Source organism: Pseudocercospora fijiensis (assembly GCF_000340215.1).
Source record: "Pseudocercospora fijiensis CIRAD86 unplaced genomic scaffold MYCFIscaffold_9, whole genome shotgun sequence".
NCBI lineage: Eukaryota > Fungi > Ascomycota > Dothideomycetes > Mycosphaerellales > Mycosphaerellaceae > Pseudocercospora > Pseudocercospora fijiensis.
Genome location: NW_006921540.1, coordinates 3,135,805 through 3,157,644, shown reverse-complemented (window position 1 = coordinate 3,157,644; position 21,840 = coordinate 3,135,805). Strand labels below are relative to the sequence as shown.

The 21,840-nt window shown below is 43.7% G+C and overlaps 3 protein-coding genes across 3 annotated transcripts; 2 read left to right on the top strand and 1 right to left on the bottom strand.

Moving 5' to 3' along the window:
- The first annotated feature begins 9,688 nt into the window (after positions 1-9,688).
- Positions 9,689-10,600, top strand: MYCFIDRAFT_212471 (uncharacterized protein). Its single transcript, XM_007932858.1, has one exon. The coding sequence runs from the start codon at positions 10,064-10,066 to the stop codon at positions 10,361-10,363; it is 300 nt and encodes a 99-aa protein (XP_007931049.1). The 5' UTR covers positions 9,689-10,063; the 3' UTR covers positions 10,364-10,600.
- Positions 10,601-11,018: 418 nt separating this feature from the next.
- Positions 11,019-14,317, bottom strand: MYCFIDRAFT_43735 (uncharacterized protein; the record flags this gene model as incomplete). Its single annotated transcript, XM_007932372.1, has 3 exons — positions 11,019-11,198; positions 11,270-14,178; positions 14,284-14,317. 3 exons carry the CDS (start codon positions 14,315-14,317, stop codon positions 11,019-11,021), a joined length of 3,123 nt encoding a protein of 1,040 aa, XP_007930563.1.
- A 1,267-nt stretch (positions 14,318-15,584) lies between these two features.
- MYCFIDRAFT_83881 (uncharacterized protein) lies at positions 15,585-16,178 on the top strand (the record flags this gene model as incomplete). Its single annotated transcript, XM_007932857.1, has 1 exon — positions 15,585-16,178. One exon carries the CDS (start codon positions 15,585-15,587, stop codon positions 16,176-16,178), a length of 594 nt encoding a protein of 197 aa, XP_007931048.1.
- Between the last annotated feature and the right edge of the window lie 5,662 nt (positions 16,179-21,840).

Here is a 21,840-nt window from a genome sequence, read left to right as displayed (position 1 = left end):
TATCTAGTAGCGTCCTAAATTGGATATATCTATATTTAGCGTGTCTATTAGCCTTATTACGCTAGCATTGTAGACATTTCTTAATATATTCTAGGACTCGTTGTCGTATATGTAGGAATCCGAAGCTTCGCTTAACTAGTTCTATTGTTTTTAAAACTCTAGGGTGTCTATTTTCTAGTCCGTCGTAGTGTTGTCGTATACACTCCGTAACTCGTTCCTTAGGTACTTAGTATTTCCTATATTCGATTAGGAACTGTTCTTCTATATCCTAAAGAACTCGTATAATGTAGTTGAATTCTTTTGTATTAGCACTAAGGCTTCCGTCTTAGTTTGCTTTTAATATCTGCTACTATACTGGTTCGTAACCCTCTATATAGTCGCTACGGCGGCTTAGTGCGTCGGCTCGTCCGTTCTCGCGTCCTAGGGTATAGCGGATTTCGAACTTATACTGTCCTAGTAGCTCCGACTAGCGGGCCTATCTTCGGGTTAGTACTTTAGTCGTAGTAAAGTAAGTTAGATTCTTATAATTAGAAAGAATCGTAAGACTTAGTACTCCTTCCGCGTATACTCGCTAGTATTGTAGTAATGTAACTATTGCAAGTAGCTCCTTATTATAGATGTCGTAGTTCTATTCCGCGGGTAATATCTTTCTCGAGTAATAGGCTACCGGGTGTCGTTTCCCGTTATGCTCCTATATAAGGTATACTCCTATAGCCCTATCCGACGCGTCTGTTTCTATCTAGACCGCCTTACTCCTATCGAATAATCGTAGCGTTAGCGCAGAAACGCATTGCTTCTTTAGCTACCTAAACGCTTCGTCTTCCTTCGTGCTCTAGTTCTATTGCTTGTCTTTCTTTATAAGCTCCGTAAGGGGTGCCGCTATCTTAGAGTAGCCCTCGATAAATTTTCTATTATAGTTAGCTAATCCTAGGAATGATTGTACGTCTTTAACGTATATAGGCGTTAGCTATTCCTGTATTAACTTGGTTTTTTCTAGATCGATCCTGATTCCTATAGTACTAATAATAAATCCTAGGAATTTAACTTCCTTCTTATAGAATTCGCATTTCTTAGGTGCAGTCTTAAATCCTACTTAAGTAAATCGTTTAAAGACGTCCTATACTATTCGTATATAGTCCGCGAGAGCTCCTTTAGTATAGACTAAGATATCGTCTATATATACGATAACGCATATATCTAGAAGGTCTCGGAGGACTTCGTTTATAAGGTCTTAATATAACGCTAGGGCATTTGTAAGTCCTATAGGCATAACTAAGAATTCGTAAAGCCTATATCTTGTTCGGAATGCTATTATCTATTCGTATCTAGCTGCTATACGTATTACGTAAAACGTATCGCGTAGGTTAATCTTCGTATACTAGTCTAATCTAGTTAATCGGTCTTGCATTTCTTCGATGTTCGGTAGTAGGTACCGATTCTTAATTGTAATGTCGTTAAGTCGTCTAAAATCGACTACTAGCCGTCCTTCGTCTAATCCGGCTTTCGGAACGAACATTACTAGTAAGGCTGCCGAGGATGTCGACTTCCGTATCTAGCCTTTTTCTAATTTCTCTTTTAGCTACTTATCTAGGGTTTTAAGCTCTTTCTTAGATATTGCGTATAAGGGTCCCTATAGAGGCTCTTTCCTAGGCTGTAAGTGTATCTTATAATCCTATAGTTAGTGTTTAGGTAAGGCTACCTTGCCTCTCTCCTCTTTAAAGAGTCGCTTCTACTTAGTATACTCTTTAGGAATGTCTAGGTCCGAGATTCTAGTTTTATTCTTCGATAGCGTATAACTTCTATCCTTCCCGTAATTATTATTATAACCCTCCTAACCTAACGGTAGTATCGATCCGGGTTGAATACGGTTCTCCGTAATTCCTATCGACGTAAACGTCTTACGAATCGCCCTACGTTTGTCAATCTTATCTGCCTGCGAACGCTACCGCTATATAGGTTGAATGCCGATTATATAGTCGTATTCCTTAAATATAAGTACTCCTTTTCTCTAGTCTACGACTAGGTTATACTTTCTTAACTAAGGTATACCTAATACAATATTATAACTAGCTATATTAGTAATATCTAAGACAATCTCCTCGTAGTGCTATTAGATAGCTAGTAGTAACGGTATCGTTTCTCGTTCTATACTAGGTAGCGGTAACCTATCTACTGCTATAAGTTTATACGCTCCTTCTCTTCTGCTTCGGGTTACGATCCCTCGGCTTTTAACGAATAATTCGGAGGCAAAGTTCCCGCTCGCTCCGGAATCTATTAATATACTCGTCGGGTGCCCGTTAACGATAACTTTTGTACGGAAGACTGCTATTAATGCTTAAGCGCTTTTAGTATTAAGGAACTCTCTTAGAACGCTCTAATCTAGAGAGTTAGTCCGTTTCCCGACTAATTAGTAGCCTAACGTTATTCTAACTAGTTACGGATCCGTAGTCCTGCCGTTCGTACTTCTTCGGTATATAATTTTTCCTCGAGGGTATCGTTATATATATCTTGTCCCTGCGCTGCTATAGCCTTTCGGTATTGCTAATTTAATCGCTAGACCGTCTAACGTATATCTTAAGTAATAATCGTCCTTTCGTCGGATAGGACGTATCCGTAGGGCGTAATTATACTTCCTATCGGTACTCGCTCCGTAATAAAGTTATAGTACGTATAGTCTATAGGTATCCGGGGGTAATTCTAGAATTTTGCCCGTAAGCTTATCTAGAAATAATCAAATTAGATAGGATCGACCCTCCGTTATTTGTTAACCTTTAGAAACATTTCCTCGTATTTACGTACTAGATATAAGGCGATTGTTCGCGCTGCTATAGGTATATCTATTGTAAACGTAAGGATCGTATCGTCGTTAATCCCGAATTCGTCTTTACTTTCTTTATTCGTAGTTTCTTCCTCGGTATCTAGACTTCCTTCTAAATCTTCTTACTGTTCCTCCTCTTACTAAGGGGACTCCGGTACTTCTAGGATAGCTCCTAACTCCTCCCCGGGAGGGAATAAAGCTTCCGGATCTCGGTTTTCTTTATCGTCGGTATCTAAGTAAGATTTATTAATCGTTTCTTCTTCTAACTAGGATTTCGCATCTTCTCGTACGAGTCGCCTAATCTAAGGGAAGAATCCTGCTTCTACTTTAGCAGAATAATGAATTTGGTATTAGTCGTCGTAATAGAATCTCTAGTAAAGGGTTCTATATACGGGTTCTTGTCGTCGTGCTATTATATAGATTTGTCGTAGCTCTTTCTTTACGACCTCTACGTAGGTCCTCGGCGCGTTATTAATAGAGTATAGCTCTACTACTATTCGGTAGCCTTCTCTGCCCGAGTCCTTTCGTTGTATTATATTAAACTGTTCGCGTCGTACTATATTCTTACCGCGGCAGTTCCGTGCTATATAGCCTTCCTTACTATACGTATAGTAAGTTAATCTTCCTACTTTCTTAGGCGAACTCTTGCCTTTTCTTCCTTTAATTGCTCGACCCTTCTAGGTAGCGTCTAGCTCTATTAGTTGCGTACCGTAGTAGTTGTTCCTTTTTGGTTTATTGTAGGTACTATAGTTTCGTCTATTATCGTATCTAGGAGTATAACTAGCTTTTCTAGAAGTCTTGGAATCGTAACGTCGTTCTAAAGCTCGTTTGTAGAGCCTATCGTCGAGATCGATCGTAACCTTAACTAATATTCCTATATTATCTATTTTTCTACCGTCGCGTATAAGCTCGTCTTTAACGTTATCCTTAAGACCTCGCCGATATATTGTTATAAGAGCTTCGTCGTCCTAATCCGTAAGTTAGGCGTATTCCTAAAATTTAGCGGCGTAATCGGTATATAACCCCTTCTAAGTTAAATGTTAGATAACCCTAACTGCGGTAGCAACTTCGTTAGAAGATCTAAAGACCTTTTTTATCGTACGCTTAAGATTTTCGTAGCTTGCGAAGATTCTATCCGAATTGTCGGTCCCGTTGCTATCTAGATAGGTCCTAAGAAATGGTTTAACCTAATGCTAAGCCCTACCTCGTATAAACGTCGTTGCGAAGACTAGCTTTAAGTTATCTTGAACCTAGTTAAATATAAAATATATATCTATCTAGCTAACCTAGGTATCGAACTTGTCTCGGTCGCCGTAATAAAAGTCTAGCTTTCCGATCTTAAGAGAATCGTTTCCGGTATAGGTTCCGAGTGCATTGCTAGCACTAGAGGTAGTACGTCGAGTACTGCCTATCTCGCTAGGGGCGGGAGTTCCCCTTCCGACTTATAATAAGGCACTTATCCTAAGGGCGTTCAAAGTGTTACGGTTACTCGCGACAGATCGTTAGGTAACTTCTTATTACGTATAAGCCGAGGCTTCTTTAGAGAGGCTAATACAAGTAGGAGGCAGAGATAGAATAATTGGTATAAAGGTAATTCCAATTAGTAAGTAGGTAATATAAGTTAAACGCCTCGAGCTATAAGGGCATTCCGGCGTTCCTAAATATAAAGGAGATATCTTGTCTGTAGTCGTAAGCGACGTAAGCGACGCTATCGCTCTCGACCGCTCCTATCGCTCCTAGTAAGATAGAGCGACAGCTTAGCCTACTAGTCTTAGCGTCGCTCTAAGATCATATAAGGACTCTAACCAATCAGATCCGTAACATTAGGGCACTATAAAGCCTATAAGCTTGCAAGGTCTTAGAGGATAGTCTTAAGGATTGTAAGAAGGACTCTAGTTCAAGCTCTAGATAAAATCTATATTAATATTATTAGACTAGTCACACCTCTAGACATCTATAGGAACCGCTACTTGTACCTACTAACTTGTGCAAAGACAAGGCATAGATAGGATAACGAGACCCTAGACCTAAAAAATAGTCCCGCTCTTATTAAGAAGTAGATAAGCTTATAGGCTAATCAATTTGGCAAAAGACCAAAGATCTAGTTCTTAGACAATAGGGGCTAGTTTAACAACAAGCACCTTTAAAAGGCTACTAAAATCAAGGGGTATAGGTGGGATTTCTTAAGCCCCTATACACCTAAACAAAATAGCATTATAGAGTTATTAAACAAGACTATCCTAGCAAAGGCTAGGGCTATACTCATTAATGCAGGTTTACTATAAGAGCTATAGAGCTATGCTATTAAGCACTCTATACACTTAACTAATAGGCTAGCTAACCTAACAACTAAGGAGGTTCCTCTAGTCTATCTTGAAAGGGATCTAAAGCAAGGGGGAACTCTAGTAGATCTGTCTAGGGTTAGGAGATTTAGTTGCAAGGTATACAAGCATATTAGCAAAGAAGAAAGGCTAAGAGGTGCAAAGTTTATGTTAAGAGCTCTAATCTACTAGAGCATTAGATTCTAGAGTAACTCCTCGACAAACTACCTCCTCTAGCGGCCTTAGTTTAACTATAGTAAAGGACTATAGCAGTATGAAATCAAATTCTCCTATTATATTACCTTTAATAAAGATTGGACCTACGGGGATAAAGGCAGAAAGGTGAATCTAGCCCCTCCCTATATTTAAGTTATTAAACACTCTTAGTTAGGAATTGACCCTAGTGAATCTAGAGTAGCTTCGGGATTCCTACCTGATATTAAGCAAGCCTAGAGCAGCTAGCAGGTAGTTAGTAGACCTGTTCCTTCTAGAAGTAGTAAAGAGCCGTTTTAAGCACCTTTAGGGGAGCTAGTACCTTCGGGGGAGCCAATACCTTTAGGGGAAACACCTCTTTAGGGGGAGCAGATTCTATTAGGTCTAGAGAATCTAGAAAGCCTAGTCGAAGAGACCCGGGAGCTATAGGCCCCTAAGAACTAATACTAGCCTAAGAATAATAAGGATAAGGATACGCCGATAATGTACTAACCAAACTAGTTAGCAGGTTAGAAAAGGCCGAGAGCCGCCTTACTACTAGCAGCTTAGGAAGTTGCAATTAGGCTAGTCGTATACTAGCCAAACTAGCTAGCAGGGTAGAAAAGGCTAAGAAGTGCCTTACTACTAGCAGCTCTAGGAGCTGTAACAAAGCTAAGGTACTTAGACCTTGTAGATACACCCCCTATAATATCCTCGAGGGGCAGGCAGACAAGGAGACCTAACTATAGCAATATAGCTAGGGTCCTAAATGCTGCTCTTAGGAGATTCCTAAAGAAGAAGGCTAAGAAGCTAGGGGAGGGTAAGCTATCTACACTTTATAAAGCACTAAATGGCATAGATGCTAAGCTTTAGAGGGAAGCTATTACTAAAGAACTCAGGTCCTTAGACAAAATAGGCACCCTTAAATAGATCTCTACTAAAGAACTTCTAAAAGGCAGAAAACCAATATTAAGCAAATAGGTCTAGAAGATTAAGCGCTTGCCTAATAGTTCTACTAAGAAGTTTAAGGCGAGATGTATAGCTAAGGGGTTTACCTAGAGGAAAGGTGTTGACTTTAAAGAAACCTTTGCTCCAACCCTAAGAGCTATAATAAGCAGGTTCTGCTTAGGACTTTTAGCTACTTTTGGCTAGGTTAGATGTTAAGTAGATATTGAGGCTGCATTTCTAGAACTAGACATTAATAGACCTAACTATATAAACGCACCTAAGGGGTTACATTTGATTAGAAAAGACCTAGAGGAATTTCTATATATAATTGTGCAGAAAGGCTTATATAGCATAAAGCAGTTAGCTGCTTTATAGTACTACGATGCTAAAGCTATACTTAAGACCCTTAGTTTGTATAAAACTAAGAGCGATGCCTGCCTCTTTATCGGAGAAGGGATTATAGTTATCCTTTATATTAATGACTTTCAGATCTTTAGCAAGACTTAAGCTAGGATTAATAAGCTAATCGAAGGACTTAGGAAAACCTATACTATTAAGGTTGTCTAGACAAACCTCTTCCTAGGACTGTATATCATTAAAGATAGTATAAGTCTTAGAATCTCCTAGAAGCACTACTCTCTAGAGAAGCTAAGAAAGTATGGTCTTGACTAATATAAGGATATAAAGTACCTACTTAAGAAACTCCTAACTGCTTTCGAGCTAGACTGTAAGAAGGAGAACTATAAACTCTTCAATTAGATAATTAAGGAGCTGCAGTATCTTTCTAACTAGACAAGACCTAATATTACTTATGCTGTTAACTACCTAGCTAGATTCCTACAAAACCCTAGACTAGAGTATATTACAGTAGCAAGACATGTTTAGAAATATGTTGTAGGAATAGTTAATAAGTCCCTAGTATTTAAGAAGAGCAAGTCTAGCAAGGTTAATATTAAGAGCTACCTTAAGGTCTACTTAGATTCTAACTTTGCTAGTAACCTAAAGACCTCGAGGTCTATATTAGGATTCCTGCTCCTTATAGCAGGAGGACTAGTTCTCTAGAGATCCTAGCTTTAGAAAGAAGTTGTCCACTCTAGTACTAAAGCTAAGTATATAGTACTAACTAAAGCTATAAGGGAGCTGAAGTGGCTAAGGAACCTCTCTAAGGAAATTAGCAGCTTTACTAGGTTCAAGTTTGACTATATCAAAATCAACTGCGATAACTAGTTAACTATCTACCTTATAAAGAATTATACTAACTCTAGCAGATTAAGGCATGTTTCTCTAAGGAACTATTACTATAGGGAATAGTATAACAAAGGGAGGATTGATGTTTAGTACATTCCTACTAATCTCTAAATAGTAGACTAGCTTACTAAGCCTAAGTTAAACAACCCTATCCTCTAGGATCTAGACTAGTAAAGGACAAACTCTAAAGTTACTTATTTTATTCTTATTTGTTACTAGAACAGGAAGTTAAACTTAATACACTTATTTTTATTTTATTACTCTCTATAGACTAACTACTCTTCTAGTTCTCTACCGGGGCATCTCGGTATCTAGAGCAATCTTTTAGCTCTTAGTACAATATCTTAAAGCAGAAACAAACATCGAAACTAGATTGGCCTAATCTGTAAGGACTAGAATCTCCCTAATACTGCAAATCTCAAATTATATATTAGAAGTTTTGTCTAAAGGATCTCCAACCTTCTAAGAATACTCCTATCCCTTTAAGGACTGCCTATTTCCTCGTTAGAATCACCCTTTTCTTTATCCTAACGATTAGATAGCCTACTCTAAGAAGAGTAACGATCGGATAGTCCACTCTAAGAGGAGCTAGACGGGGCTAGTATAGCCGATCTAGAAGAAAGCCGAGAGTTTAGATTGCGACTACGACTAGCTATCGTAGTAGCAGCGTAGACTCCCGCCTACTAAGCTAATGCATTCGTAATCGCCTAAGCGCCTTCCGGAGTGTTTTAATTGATCCTAGAAGGAATCGGGATATATAGGCGACGCTAATTACTGCCTACTATGCTACCTAGGTTACGAGGCGGCAGCCTAATAGGACCTAGAAGACCTACCTAGCGGTTGGTGCTCGAACGAGGGCGCGATACATAGCCTGCAACCTAGTTAGTTTTCCCTAATTGAGGTCTTAAGTTAAACCTAACTTACTCGACTTATTATAATAACTATAATAGTTCGGGCTAGCACAATTAGTATAGGTACCCTTAAGGAACTTGCTCCTATTAACGGTTAGAGTAATACACTCCTTGTATATACCCTTACCCTCCTAATAGGGCTTATACCTATTACTTCCCTAATAAACAGTGCGACTAGAAGTAGCATATACGAGTGCAGCCGGAAGATAGTTAACGTTAGATCTAGAGGCTAGGTTAAACTTCTTGTCCGCCCTACGTATTATAGCTGCGATAGTTAGGTATAAGGGAGAGTTGCTGCCCTTTTGCTTAAGGGTGCGTACGAAGATAACAACGTCGGTATTGCGTAGCTGTAGAGGCATTTCGTTAAACTTCGAGTTGGCTAGAGCGGTTAGGATCTTCTATAGGAGCGCGACGGTAATCTTAATCTCCTTTAAGACTGCTCTCTATTAGTATAGGAAGGCGCATCTAATTAGCAAAAGCCTTACTATTGTTAATTAGCTACTGCTTATTATAGCGACTAGGCAACTTCTTATTCGGATTATCTCCTCCGCTACTACTACCTATACTAGTAGCTAGGCTACCTAGACTAGGCTAAGTTGCTATAGCTATAATAGTACCTCTAATTAGAATTAGGTTGAGTTAAGCTATGTTAGAAAGTGTTAGTTATATATTAGTTAGTAGAAAGAAGAAGTTCAAGTTTAAATAAGAAAGCGCACTTCTTAAATATAGACTGCTAGGCTTAGGGTCTAAGTAGCAAGCGTACGGCAAGTACGACTTTACCTTTACCTTAATATATATAAAAGGACTAGACTAATTAGCGAGCTAGGAGAAGCAACCCTATGTTACTTAGATCGTTATATGTAGGTTACTTGTATCTAATAAGTTACAAGGTAGTTACACTTTAACTAACAACGCGTATAGTAGCTAAGTAAGGGAAAATAGCCTTTTATTCTAATAGATTCTACCTAAGGGGGAGTGTTATAGATCAGTTAGCACTACTAAGTGCTAAGAGCTAATTTCCTAGTAATATATGTAGCATCTAGCGCAGACAGAACTTGATCCCTTCTTCTCTATGCAATTCTATAGTTAATTAATTAATAACTTGTTCTGCTTAGCTCAATTACAATATCTTTAGCTATAGAGGAAAGCACAGATTGCAAAGTGGTTCCGGACCGGCCTCCTAATATACAGGCAACACTCTCTAAGGACGAGAGGTCTAAAGACTTAAACCGGACTAACTATTAGAAGAGGCAAATATCGAAACCGCTACCCGGGAAGACACAGAGGAGCTAAACGAATATTTCGATACCGGTTGCAGTGCTAATCGAGAAATTTTACGGCAAGAGACGGGCAACTGCGAGGACGTATAAAGCAAGAAGACGTTCGTCTCCCCCGCCGGCGCCAGAGTTGCATCGATCCCCGAGCTCCTCGAGAAGATCCTCCTCCACTTAGACCCCAACACAGTCCAAGGAGTCACTACACTCCTTCTCTCCCAACGCGTCAGCAAAACCTTCCGCGACACAATCGCCGGCACACCATCTCTGCAACGCGCCCTACGCTTCGGCTCCGCCCTTCCACGCATCTCCTCTGAGAAACCCAAGCTCAGCCCCCTCTTCCTAGAAGCCATGCATTTCGCGATTGTTGATGAGTTTGCAAGCATGCTGAGCGTGGATGTAGATTTCAAGAAGGCGGAGGAGGGGGTGGATGGGATTACAGGGATTCAAGTTCTTCTTCATCGGACGGGGAAGAAGTGGGTGGGGAAGAAGACGCCTCGGCATCATTCTTGGAGGAAGATGCGGTTGTTTGAGGAGAGGGGGATGGTTGTAAGCGAGATCGTGAGTCGTGGAAAGGTTTTTCGGAAGGTGAGGGTGGAGCTGGAGAATCCTAGGATTGGGGAGGTGTTTGATTTGGTCTATGGGGGTTGATTGAGAGGAAGAGAGAGAGAGAGAGGTTGGAATTTGTGCTGTTATGAGAGGAATGGAAGTTTGCCCTCTATAGGGTATCGTAAGTCTTAGATAATAGAGGATGGGATACTTCTTTTTGATAAGGAAGGCACAAGCGATGGAACTATGGGGAATTCTGTTGTTGAAATTAGATGAGAATCAGACTCGTGCATCCATCCGGGCAGGCATGGCTTTCACATGCAAAAATCAGGTCTTGGCATTCTACGGCCGGCTGTCCACCTTCCTACTTTTCCTGTACTTCCTTATCGCATTACATACACCCCTCTACACAGAACTAATGCCCTACCAAACCTCTATGACTAATACGCCGCTATTACTACGTAAATTAAACTCTCCCTAAAATCCCCTTTCCTATACCGCCCGCCCTAATACTAAACATCCCTATCCCCAAAACTAATGTGTGTTCGTAGGGAGTAGAAGAAGAGATGGGGTACCAGGTATAATCTTGTAGGTAGACTTAAGCTGCCTGCGTACATGTGGTTAAGCATGTATATACATGAACCTCCCTCCCTTCCTAAGCTCTGCCTACCTAGACCATTACGGGTGTAAACAACTGTACAGTGTACACCACAAAAATTAACTTCTACATGCAAAGCCCTGTAAGATAAGATACCATTCAAGCATCTCCATCTCCCTTCGTCGACGCAGGTTTACTGCTCGTAGGGATAGCCGAGTTCGCCAAAGGCGCATGTAAGATAGGTTTCTTGCCATTAGCTCGATAATGAAGAACGACATCTTGACCTCCTCGCCACATGTGCGTTCGCATGCTAGCCAAAGTCATCGTAGGCGGGATGATCTATGAAAAAAAAAGGAAAACCTCAGCATGTAGTAAATTTCTTTTTGGAAAGTGGGTTGTAACAGACATACCTGATCCTGACACCACAACTCCAAATACTCTTCAGCCTTTGGCCTCTCTTCACCGTCTTTCGGCGCAGGCTCGATTCTTTCCGCAACGTATGCCAAAATCTTCTTAGCGCGGAGCATTCTGTTGGCGTTTAAGCGGTTATTGCCATCGGTGGCGATGGCTGGCAGAGTAGGCTGTCCACTTGCAGGATCGATCCATGGTTCGAGGATAAAGCTGATCTTAACAACATCTTTGACAGGGATCTGGTTGCGCAAAAGGACTTCGCCGAGCCACATCGGTGCTGTCTTCTCCACCAGGTCAGTCATCTCTCCAAGGCCGCCGACCGTGCCTTCGAAGAGATCCGCAACTCCACCAGCCTCAGGCCGATCTTCCTGGATTAATATTATCGTGTTCGGCGGTGGTCTGAGCACAGGTGTCTCGTTGGGAGGACTAGGCTGAATGGCACTTGGAAGCTCGATCTCGGCTTTCGGTACCGGCAGACCGTTTTCATGAGCCTGCTGCTGCTGAATCTGGCTTTGCAAACTGTCTTCATAGCCGAAGCGGATCTTCTGCACGGTTCCAAGTAGATTGTCATCCACGACTCTACTGTTAGATGTCTTCGAGGAATGCGTATCTGATCGATCGGCCTCATTCTCCTTCTCCTCCACAGGCGCTGGCTTGTCGGTGGTATTCGTCGTCGTTCTCCCGATCTTACTCATCCCTGCGAACGACATGTTCATCTTGAACTTCTTGCCGAAGAGACCACCACCTTTGCCCGGCGTCGCGGCTTCCTTTCCGGGTGGTGGGTTCTCTCCTGATGGTGTGTGAGGTTCCTGGCCTTCGCCTGGTGTCACTGCACGTTGTGATGTACCACCAGGTGTGGTCAGATCTGTGTTTGGTACACGCGACGTCGAGAAGTAGTCCATTGATCGATCAGTGGACTTGCGCTGCGATTGCGACGAGACTCGATGCTCCAGTTCCGCGCCCTCCTCCGCCGTAGGAGGTAGCTGAGGCGTCGCTCTTGTCGTTGTTGGGGACCCTGTGATCGCCGGAGTCGCGAGACCAATGTTAAAACCGGGTGTGGTGGGCGGTCGCGTACCATTCGTGCTAGGACGTACAGTCGATGCGGATTGAGTGCCATTCGTGTCGGCGTGCCAACCATTGAGGTTGGGTTGTGGCAAATCTATGCTTGTCGGCGCGTTCTCACGCTGCAATCGTTGCTGCTCTTTGTTGGCGAGCAACTGATTCCGGAATACTTCGTCTCTTTTGATTTCTTCCGCGACCAGGTTGTCGAATAGATACCTCAGGACCCACTTGCCCAGGTTGATGCGTTGATCCTCTCGATAGTCCACGCCTTCTTCAAGATCCAACTCGTCGGCGTACATTTCCGCGTCGAAGCAGGTATTCTCCTCCAAGATTACAGCAACGCTACCCGTCCGCGTATCCACAGTGCACCAATTGGCGACTACAGCGGTTGTGGTGACTTCATTCTGGACATCTTCTAGATGTCGCTTGCCGTATGATCGTATTGGGACACACTTCAGCAGGTCCCACATCAACACCTCGCCGGCAGTGTCCTTGGTCAATAATCGCTTCCTGTCGCTCAACATGACGTGCTTGATGAGACCATTCTGGCCTTCGATTGAATATTCTGGCTGTGATCGAATTGGTAGTGGCATGATGCCTTCCGGCGGACTCTCCAGTGTTGCTCGTCTTTGCGGTGGAGAGCCTTCTGGCTCGGGAGGAGGGATGATTAGTGTTGGGAAATGAACGGTATTGCTAAGTCGGAGTACATGCTTGAGCGGAATCTTTCGCCTGCCCGTAGATGGCCGCCGGTGTGGCGTCGCCATTGGCGGGCTTGGTGCTCTCGCGCGTGCTGTGGCCGAGCTCAGCCTGTGATGTGTGGTGTAGCCCTCTGGAATGTCAATTTCTGCATTCGTGGTGTTAATATCGCGCCATCGGTTTATGCTCGGTCTGCTCGTGGCTGTCCACAGGCAATCGCCCCCAACAACGACCTTGTGTACGGCTTCATGTTCTTGGAAGAGTGCGACCGACAGGCCTTCATCGAGCTCGATGGTGTTTCGCGTATCGGTCTTGGCTATCAGGCCGTTCTTGTCGCTGGAGTAGAAGACGGACATATCAGGATCATCGGAGAACAGCGACCACACACTGGCATCGTGCATAGTCAATGTGAACATGCATCGACCGGCGATGGTGCTCCAGACTTTGACCGTCCTGTCACTGCTCGCAGTCATGATGGTGGTGCCGTCCTCGCTGACGAGGATGTCTCTGATGTTGTCTGTATGCCCGACCAGCTTCGTCACTCGCTTGCCTGTCCGGCAGTCCCACACCCTCACCGTGCTCTCCGGCCCTCCACTTGCCAACAACGAGTTTGTCGCCGCCAGCGCATAGACACTGCCCTTCTCTTTGCTGAGCAGGCTGCTGACCTCATCTTCGGCCACATTGATTTTGAGCTTTTGCCCTGCCCCATTCAGGTCCCAGACATTGATATAGCGATCTAGGCCACCACTGGCCACCCAGTCGCGCGTTGAGTATGGCACGGCCAGCGTCTTCACGTAGTCGCTGTGCAAGCCTATGGTCTGCGGCGGCAGGCCGTCTGACGCGAAAGGCCTCCATAGCTTCACAGTAACGTCCGACGAGGCGGATATCAGCGCTTGGTTGTTCTGGGCAAGCACGATGTCGTTGATCCAGTGCGTATGCGCTTGCACCTGCGCTCGAAGGGTCGATGCGGGCGACTCTGGTAGTTTCGCATCGTGTTCGGGCGGCGTGGCGTTCTGGAGATCGAGGTGTGTATCCCAGGCACATATCATTCCGTCCCTGCCACCGGAATAGAGCAGCGAATGGGTCGGGTCGACTGCGAGGCCATTGACGCCGAGCCGATGTCCTCCGGCCGAGTTGGCGAGCGGGAGCACTGTGAGAGCGAGGTGTTGTCAGTCTCTGGCCTGCGTATGTGCGCACGACATGCGTATGCGTATGCCTCCGGGCGGCCATAGCGTCGTCGGGAGCATGCACTCACCATAACTGATTCTCTGTCGCGCCTTGCGAGCCATCAGGCTCTACTCATGCGATTGGGACGAGAAGGGCGAGCAGTTCTAAGGCAACGTTATGCTGTGTCGGCGTAGCTTCACTGCCGGAGCCTATCGCGCGGCTATCATCTTGCGCGTTGCGAAGAGGCTGTGCCAACGGGATGTCTTGCGGGTGTATGATATGCCGTAGCAGCCTAGACCTTGCAGCAGGCACAGCATATCAGGCTATAACAGGCTACAGGCGACTACTGATGCCATCACCTCCGTCTGCTCTGCGAATGGCACTTCTTCCGGAGTGGAGTTCACTTCGCGCTGCGGCCATGACACGCGCCAAGACCAGGCCCGGCGGCGGAGTGCACATTCAACTCCGCTCCTCACAACAACGACATCATACAATACCCGACACACTACACTTCGACCTCACCCTTCTACATTGAGTACTGTAGGGAGCTAGTCATCGCCGCAATGCTTCTGCTCAGCCACCAGCATATACCGTACAGTATATGCTCGTGAACATCGCCGGTCAAGTCTGGCAGAGCCTGAACTCCGGCGCTGCACTCCGGAACACGCGATATCACACAGTACCCAAGCAGTCACACGAGCTTCGGGGCCTTTCATGCGAAATGGCAGAGGCTTATATAGCTCCATGCGCCAGTAACGCAACCGCGCCCTACGCGAGACGCTCCAATTCCGTACTTGAGGCTGAATGCCAAGACATCAGGCCATCATGCCTACAACTACTGACAAGAAACAGAACATATCAGGCTGTCACTGGCATGTTCTGAGGCACTCATTACCGTGACTTTGCCAACTGCAACTGCCACCATCCCGAACTAACAGGCTATGGATTGATGCACTATGCATAAACCAACATGACATCAGCGAACGAAACGCACAGGTCCGGACTATGGGTACCATCTATAGTCTTGCGTGGGATGTCTTTATCTGGCTTGGTGATGTCGAGAACTCATCCATACAAGATCGCTCTCAGCTGAGCGGCCGGGAGCTCAGATTGTCCCTTGCGACCTTGTTAGATCAAGTCACATCCACTGCTGTGCCATCGTGGTGGACTAGGGCTTGGGTACTGCAAGAATTCTTGATGGCTCGACAAGATCCTGTCGTTTACTTCGGGGATCATGAAATGCGCTGGACGGAGATGGTGGGTCTTGGTGAGAAAGTCGACGAAGACAGATCGCTGTCATGGAAAGGCATTCGCGAAGGGCATAAAGATGAAGATCGCCCACTTGAGCGAGTCAGTGCGCCTTTCTTCGCAATCCATAGCACCAAGTACATGGCGAATAACGGAGACCTGGCATCATTCGGCTGGGCATGGGCGCAGACACAATCAAGCGATCCCAGAGACAAGGTGTATGCATTGCTAGGGCTTTTGGATGAGCGAGAGAGCGACTTGGTCACTAAGGACTACAATATTGGCCTGGACACACTCTACATAGAAGCAACCTATGCGGCGATTGCGGCCAATCAAAACCTTCACATCTTACAATTCGTCAAAAGTGCGAGGAGCGACCTCGCTCTTCCTTCATGGGCCGTCGACTTCAGCTACTCGTACAAGACAGAGGAAAGGTCCTGGTTCGCTAGCTCAGATGTGAGCAAGTACCTCTTCGTTGAACCTCCTAAGCCCTGGTGCACGGCGTATCCTCAATCAGCAGCGCAAGTATCGCTCGACCTCCAAAGTTGCACTCTCACTCTCAGAGGTCTCGAATTCGACACCATCCTCCATACCTTCGAGACTGACAAAGGAGACTATTTCGAAGAATTCGGCCAGGGAATAATGGACTTCGCAAAATCTCCCCTCAGCCTATTCGGAAATCGTCCAATCCTGTTGACACCAGGCGAACAAAAAGTCTATGGGGATTGGACATAAGGACTTGAGGAAAGGGGATTTTGTGTGTTTGCTTTTTGGGGGGAGGTGGCCTGTGGTTTTGAGACCGCAAGAGGGAGAGGGAGAGGGGAAGTTTGGGTTTTTGGGGTTTGCGTTTGTTAATGGGGTTTGTGGGGGGAGGGGATGGGGAAGTTGATGGGGGATGGGATGGGAACGGGGTTTAGGGAGAGGGGGTTTGGGATTGTGTGAGAGGGTATTTTGTTGTATGTATATGGGTTTGGCATGGGAGGCTGAGTTTATCCGTGATACTGAAATGTAGGATTGAGCTGCTGCTCTCAGAACAAGCTGCGCCAAGACCTTTGGCGGCCGGCTAGTCTTAGCGTACAGGGCCCGTGCTAAGGGCTTCCTATTATGGCTAGCGCATAAGTCCTTAGCTCCGTGGCTCTGACTTCTAAGACTAGCGGCTAGCCACTTCTTTTACTTAATTATCTCTCTAAGTCTTAATAAAACATCCTTTAACCTTTCTAGACCTCGACGATAACTATATTATAGGAACTTTAAAGTACTAGTATTAATATGTCTTTGCTATTAGCCCTACTCTTAGTATACCTTAGACCGGATTAGGGTAGTATAGCCTCTATTAGCCGCAAATAGCCCCTATCTACTCTATTATTAGAGCGGCCTTAAAGTCTTAATTACCTATAGACGGAGCTATACTATATATCTATAGAGATTCGAGGCCTATAGTATAGTTAGAAGCCTTATAGCTTTATATAAAGCTATATATCCGCGAGCGCCTAGGAACGTCCTCTATTCGCTAGTAATAATACTATCTAGGACGTAATACGGTTAGAATACGTCCCTTTATTTATATACTTAAAACGAAGTATTTAGGCTAGAGATTATTTTTAGTCCTCGTCTTATAAGTAGATAATACTCTAGGGAAAGTACGGCGTAATAAAGACTATTCGGAGGAAAAAAGACTAATATTAAGTATTATAAAAGCTCGTTCCCGACTTCTAGAGAATATTAAGTATATTTTCTACTAGTAGAATGCTATTGCTCTTATTATACTAGGTGCTTCTATGTCTTAGCCGGGTAGAAGCTAGCAATATTCTCTCGTCCTCTTATCTTAGGAATCTTACTTACAATTCGATAACTATTAGCTTAACTTCTATAAGCAGGTCTAGTCTATCTTCTTCCGGCGACATATAAAGCAGTTATGTTAGTACGAACCCGTCAATCTTAAGTGCGATAGACCTACTATCTTCTCTAGATAGAGACTCCGGTAGCCGCGGGATAGCTTTATATATTATACCTACCTCCTTCTTAGGCTCTTCTTATAGACTTTATCCTATCTTCTACCTTCTACCTTCTACCTTCTACCTTCTACCTTCTACCTTCTACCTTCCTTTACCTAACCTACGTATAATTAGCGTCGATCGGTTCTCGGCTCTTCTATATATAGTCTAGTGTATAGAAGAAGTCTTCGTAGAAGAGCCTAAGGACAAATGTCGCAAAGCTGTAGTATTAACCTTATATACCTACAAAACAGGTGGAATAGTATAACAACTATATATCCTAAGCAAAAGTCATAGTAGAATCGCACCTAGATATTAACGTAATGAAAATTATTGTCTATATAATAATCTATATATTTCTAAAGACGTAGGAATGAAAATTACAAAACACTACTTTAAGACAAACGCTATAAGAATAGCGTCCGGATTGCCTCTACTACGACACAACTACTACCGTTTACTATAAACGGAAATACGGGCGGACCCTTAGAATTAGCCGCTCTCTAACCTCTAAGTGTTTGCTAGACGTGAATATATCGCGTTATTAAGTCCTAAAGCCGATCGGGTAAATTAGGCTAAAACGCGGCTGTTCTAGGCCTATACGCTTTACTAAGCACGCGCAACTTAGCGTACACTTATCTAAATAGCGGGCTGCCGCCCTTCTTCTTCTTCTTCTTCCTCTTGCTCTTAGCTTCTTCCGCCTCGTATCTACTACTCGCATTTACTACTCGCATCTACTACTCGTATCTACTACTCGTATCTACTACTCGTATCTACTACTCGTATCTACCGCTAATATATCCGACGTCGACCTACTAGACTCCGACCTACTAGACCTACTAAGTGCGCTTTCTAGCCTGCTACTAAATCTATACCCGAATAAGTTGTCTAAGCTATTGTCTAAATTAAACCTAGATTCCGAGGCAGATGCTAGTATGCAAGCTACGCTTAATATAGACTAGCAACGTATCGAGGCAGAGCGCTAGATAGCTGCTAATAAGGAGGCCGCTATCGACGAAGAGGCTGCTATCGACGAAGAGGCACGTAGAGAGGCTCTATTCTAGGCGGTCGCTAATAAGGATATATATAAGGCGGAAACATATAAGTAGGAGGATCTTAGCGATAATAATATTGTACTAGAAGAGGCGGAGGAGGCTTCTATCGAAGAAAACGAGGCTATCGATCTATTTAGCGATATTAAGGAGGATAATCGTAATAAACTCGCGGATAAGGAAAATGCGGAAGATGCTAGCGTAGCTGTAGCACTACGCCGCTAGACTCGATAGCAGACTCGACTCGCCGCCGCCGCCGCCGCCGCCGCCGCCGCCGCCGCCGCCGCCGCCGCCGCTACTAGCCCTTAGCGACGTATTTAATAGAATAGGACTACTCGAGGCACTTAACGCGTTCGTAGTTAGCGTCGTACCCGCGAGCAGAAGTACGTTAATATCTTCGGAGAGATAAAGCGTACTAGGCTCCCGCCTAAGTAGTAGATAATAATCTTTAATAATAATAGTTATAGCGAGAAGCTAAATAGGACTTATCGCAACTATATCCGCTAGTCTATAGCTGCCCTTAAATATAAGTATATCGTCTTAGCTCGAGTTATTCGTAACGAACTTAAGAAGCTTGTTAGTAAGCCATTCTTTAACTAGTATAAACCGGAAGATTCGATAAAGGAGGTTAACCTATAGGAGATATATAGTATTATCGAAGACACTACACTAACCTAGGTAGATCTTCTACGTAAGCTGCTTCCGAATAAGAAGATCCTACTCGATAAGACTACGAACGAGTCGCCTCCGTATAAGTAGGACCGCCTCCGCAAGCGCATTGCAGTAATAATATAGATAGCTATTCGCTCGATCTCCTTAAAGAAGGCTTCTATATTCGGCAAGTAATTCGGCCTATACCTAGTTACTAGTAGTGTACTATACTATATAATTAGTATTATTAATAATATAGGCCTGTCTAGTGCCGCTCGCACGATTTAGGTACTAATACGGAAAACAGAGGCCGTTTAGGACTAGCGTATAATCGTAATAGCTCGAGATAAGCGGAGTTTCTCGGTATACGATAACCTAGTTAAGCAGAAGAATCGCAAGGGCGTCTAGAAGCAGGGTAACCGTACGGAGATACTAAATATAACTACCTCCTATATCGGCATTAACGAGCGTATTCTAGTAGAAGGTTTGACTAAGGATATAATTAATTTGAACTCGGAGCTTAGCTATAAACACATCCTAGGAAATCTTGCTAAGGACGCGAAGTATAGAACCCGTAAGCACCTCTCGTTATACTATATCGACTAGGTATTAGGTGTCGTATTTAGACTAGAGCTAAAGGGTATGTTCGAGGGTTACGATTTCGAGATACGATATTAGTCGACTATTATAGAGAGTCTCGATATAGCACTCGGAATTAGTACTAAGTATCTCCGTCCGGGCACTAAAACCGAACACTTTGCATAGCTAATAATCGATATTATAGATCCGGAAGAAGCTACTAATCTCGTCCCGATAAAGCTATCGATAAACGATAAGGTATCGATTGCTAGATCTAAGGAGGTTCTAAAGGATATCTTCCTCGATAATATATAGCTAGATAAGGATAAGGACTTCGGATATTAGCTACAACCTAGTAACTCTACTAAACAGATTGCCGCGCGCGATAAGAAGAGTCGGCTATATCTAATCGTCGGAGACTAGATAACTTATGCCCGTTTTAATAGCTATTAAGCGGAAGGCGTCGAGTCGGAGCGCCTATATAATCGATACGACTAGGGCGTTATCGTGCCTAGCTAGCTATATATCTATATAAATAAAGCGTACGGCATCGTTAAGACCTACTTCGATAAGAATTCCGATAAAGTATAGCTTGCCTATTCCTTAGTCGGCGATGCCTTGTTCTATACGATAAAAGGCATTAGTAAAGAGAACCCGAAATACTTCCTCGTCCTAAACTTGCTATATCGCATATTCCGTAGCCGTATTACTGCCTGCTTCTAGTATAAGATAGACTTGCAGGGTTTGTTAGACTATATAGTCGATAAATCGAAGAGCCGGATCGAGGTACTAAAGGCTGCTATCGCGAATCTCGAGCCGGAGTAGTATCTATAAATAGTCGAGAATATCTAGAATAAGGCGTTTACTAAGGAGGCATAGTAGAACAAGTATACCTAGGACGAGGTTGTTCTATAAGATACTAATTATACTACTATATACCGCTTGCTTATATAGATCGAGGAGCTAATAACGATGCGTACCGCTATCCGGAAAATAGATATCGGTTACTTAAAGCGTATAGTAGACTACCTCATCGTTCTATTCCTTAGAACCAATTAGACTAACTACGCGAAGTATATACTAGAATTCCGCTAGTTACTAGAATAGGATTAGCCGTTACGTCGAGCATTAATAGCTATCTCTATCGTAAATCCCTTAGGTAAGGAAGGCAAAGGCATCGCTATAGATAAGGAGATTAAGCTTATTAATAACGACCTAACTCTAGATCTAAACTACTTTAGTAACTCAACCTATAATATAGCCGCTGTCGCTCGTAAGAAGGCCGGTAATCGCCGCGTAGCTCGAGTATTAAAGAAGATATTTATATCCGCGATCGGTATCGAAGGTACTAACTATTATACTAATAAGAACGCCGTAACCGATATACTAAGTATAGCCGACAAGCTGTTCCGAGATAGCCTTACAGAGCGATAGCTAGTTAGTAAGGATTCTCCCGAGGATAATCGTGCCCTATCGGACGATATTTAGTAGATTAGTATTAGCAAGCTAGTACTAGCAATTAAGGCATTAAATAAGGCTTATAGCGCTCGTTCTCGGTGTATAACTATAAGCACGAACGAGGCAGGTAATAATAGCGTCGATAGCATTAACGGTACTAATGCTCGTAGCTACGGACTCGACGGATATAGCGGAGATCGTAGTCCACTCGGCGCTAGGGCTATTAATAAGGCAGATAAGCTATATATAGATGCTAATAGCTTTGCTTAGTTAGGCGACGGTCTACTACCGGTAGGATATGTCTAGGCATTAGGCGTAGACGATAGCAGTAGTAGTAGCAATCTCGGCTTCTACTCTATAGCTAGCGGTATACTATATAACGTAGCACTCGTAGATCTAGATATAATATAGTCTAACGATGCTAATCGCAACCTAGTTCGCGATACTAGTCGTACTAGCACTAGTGTAGCTAGTGCAGCTAGTAGTAGAATAGACGATAGCGACGACCTAACACTTATATATAGTGCTATCTAAGAGACCGCTGCTACTACTAGCTACTTCGATTATGCCGAGTATTAGGATCTAGACTAAGATAATAATAAGGCTATTACAATAGCTATAGCTATAGACTAGGGTATTGCAGCGATTAAGGATAGAATTAAA

Bases quoted from the DNA above. Each gene is read 5' to 3' on its own strand.
- MYCFIDRAFT_212471 (XM_007932858.1), top strand. From the start codon at position 10,064: ATGCATTTCGCGATTGTTGATGAGTTTGCAAGCATGCTGAGCGTGGAT.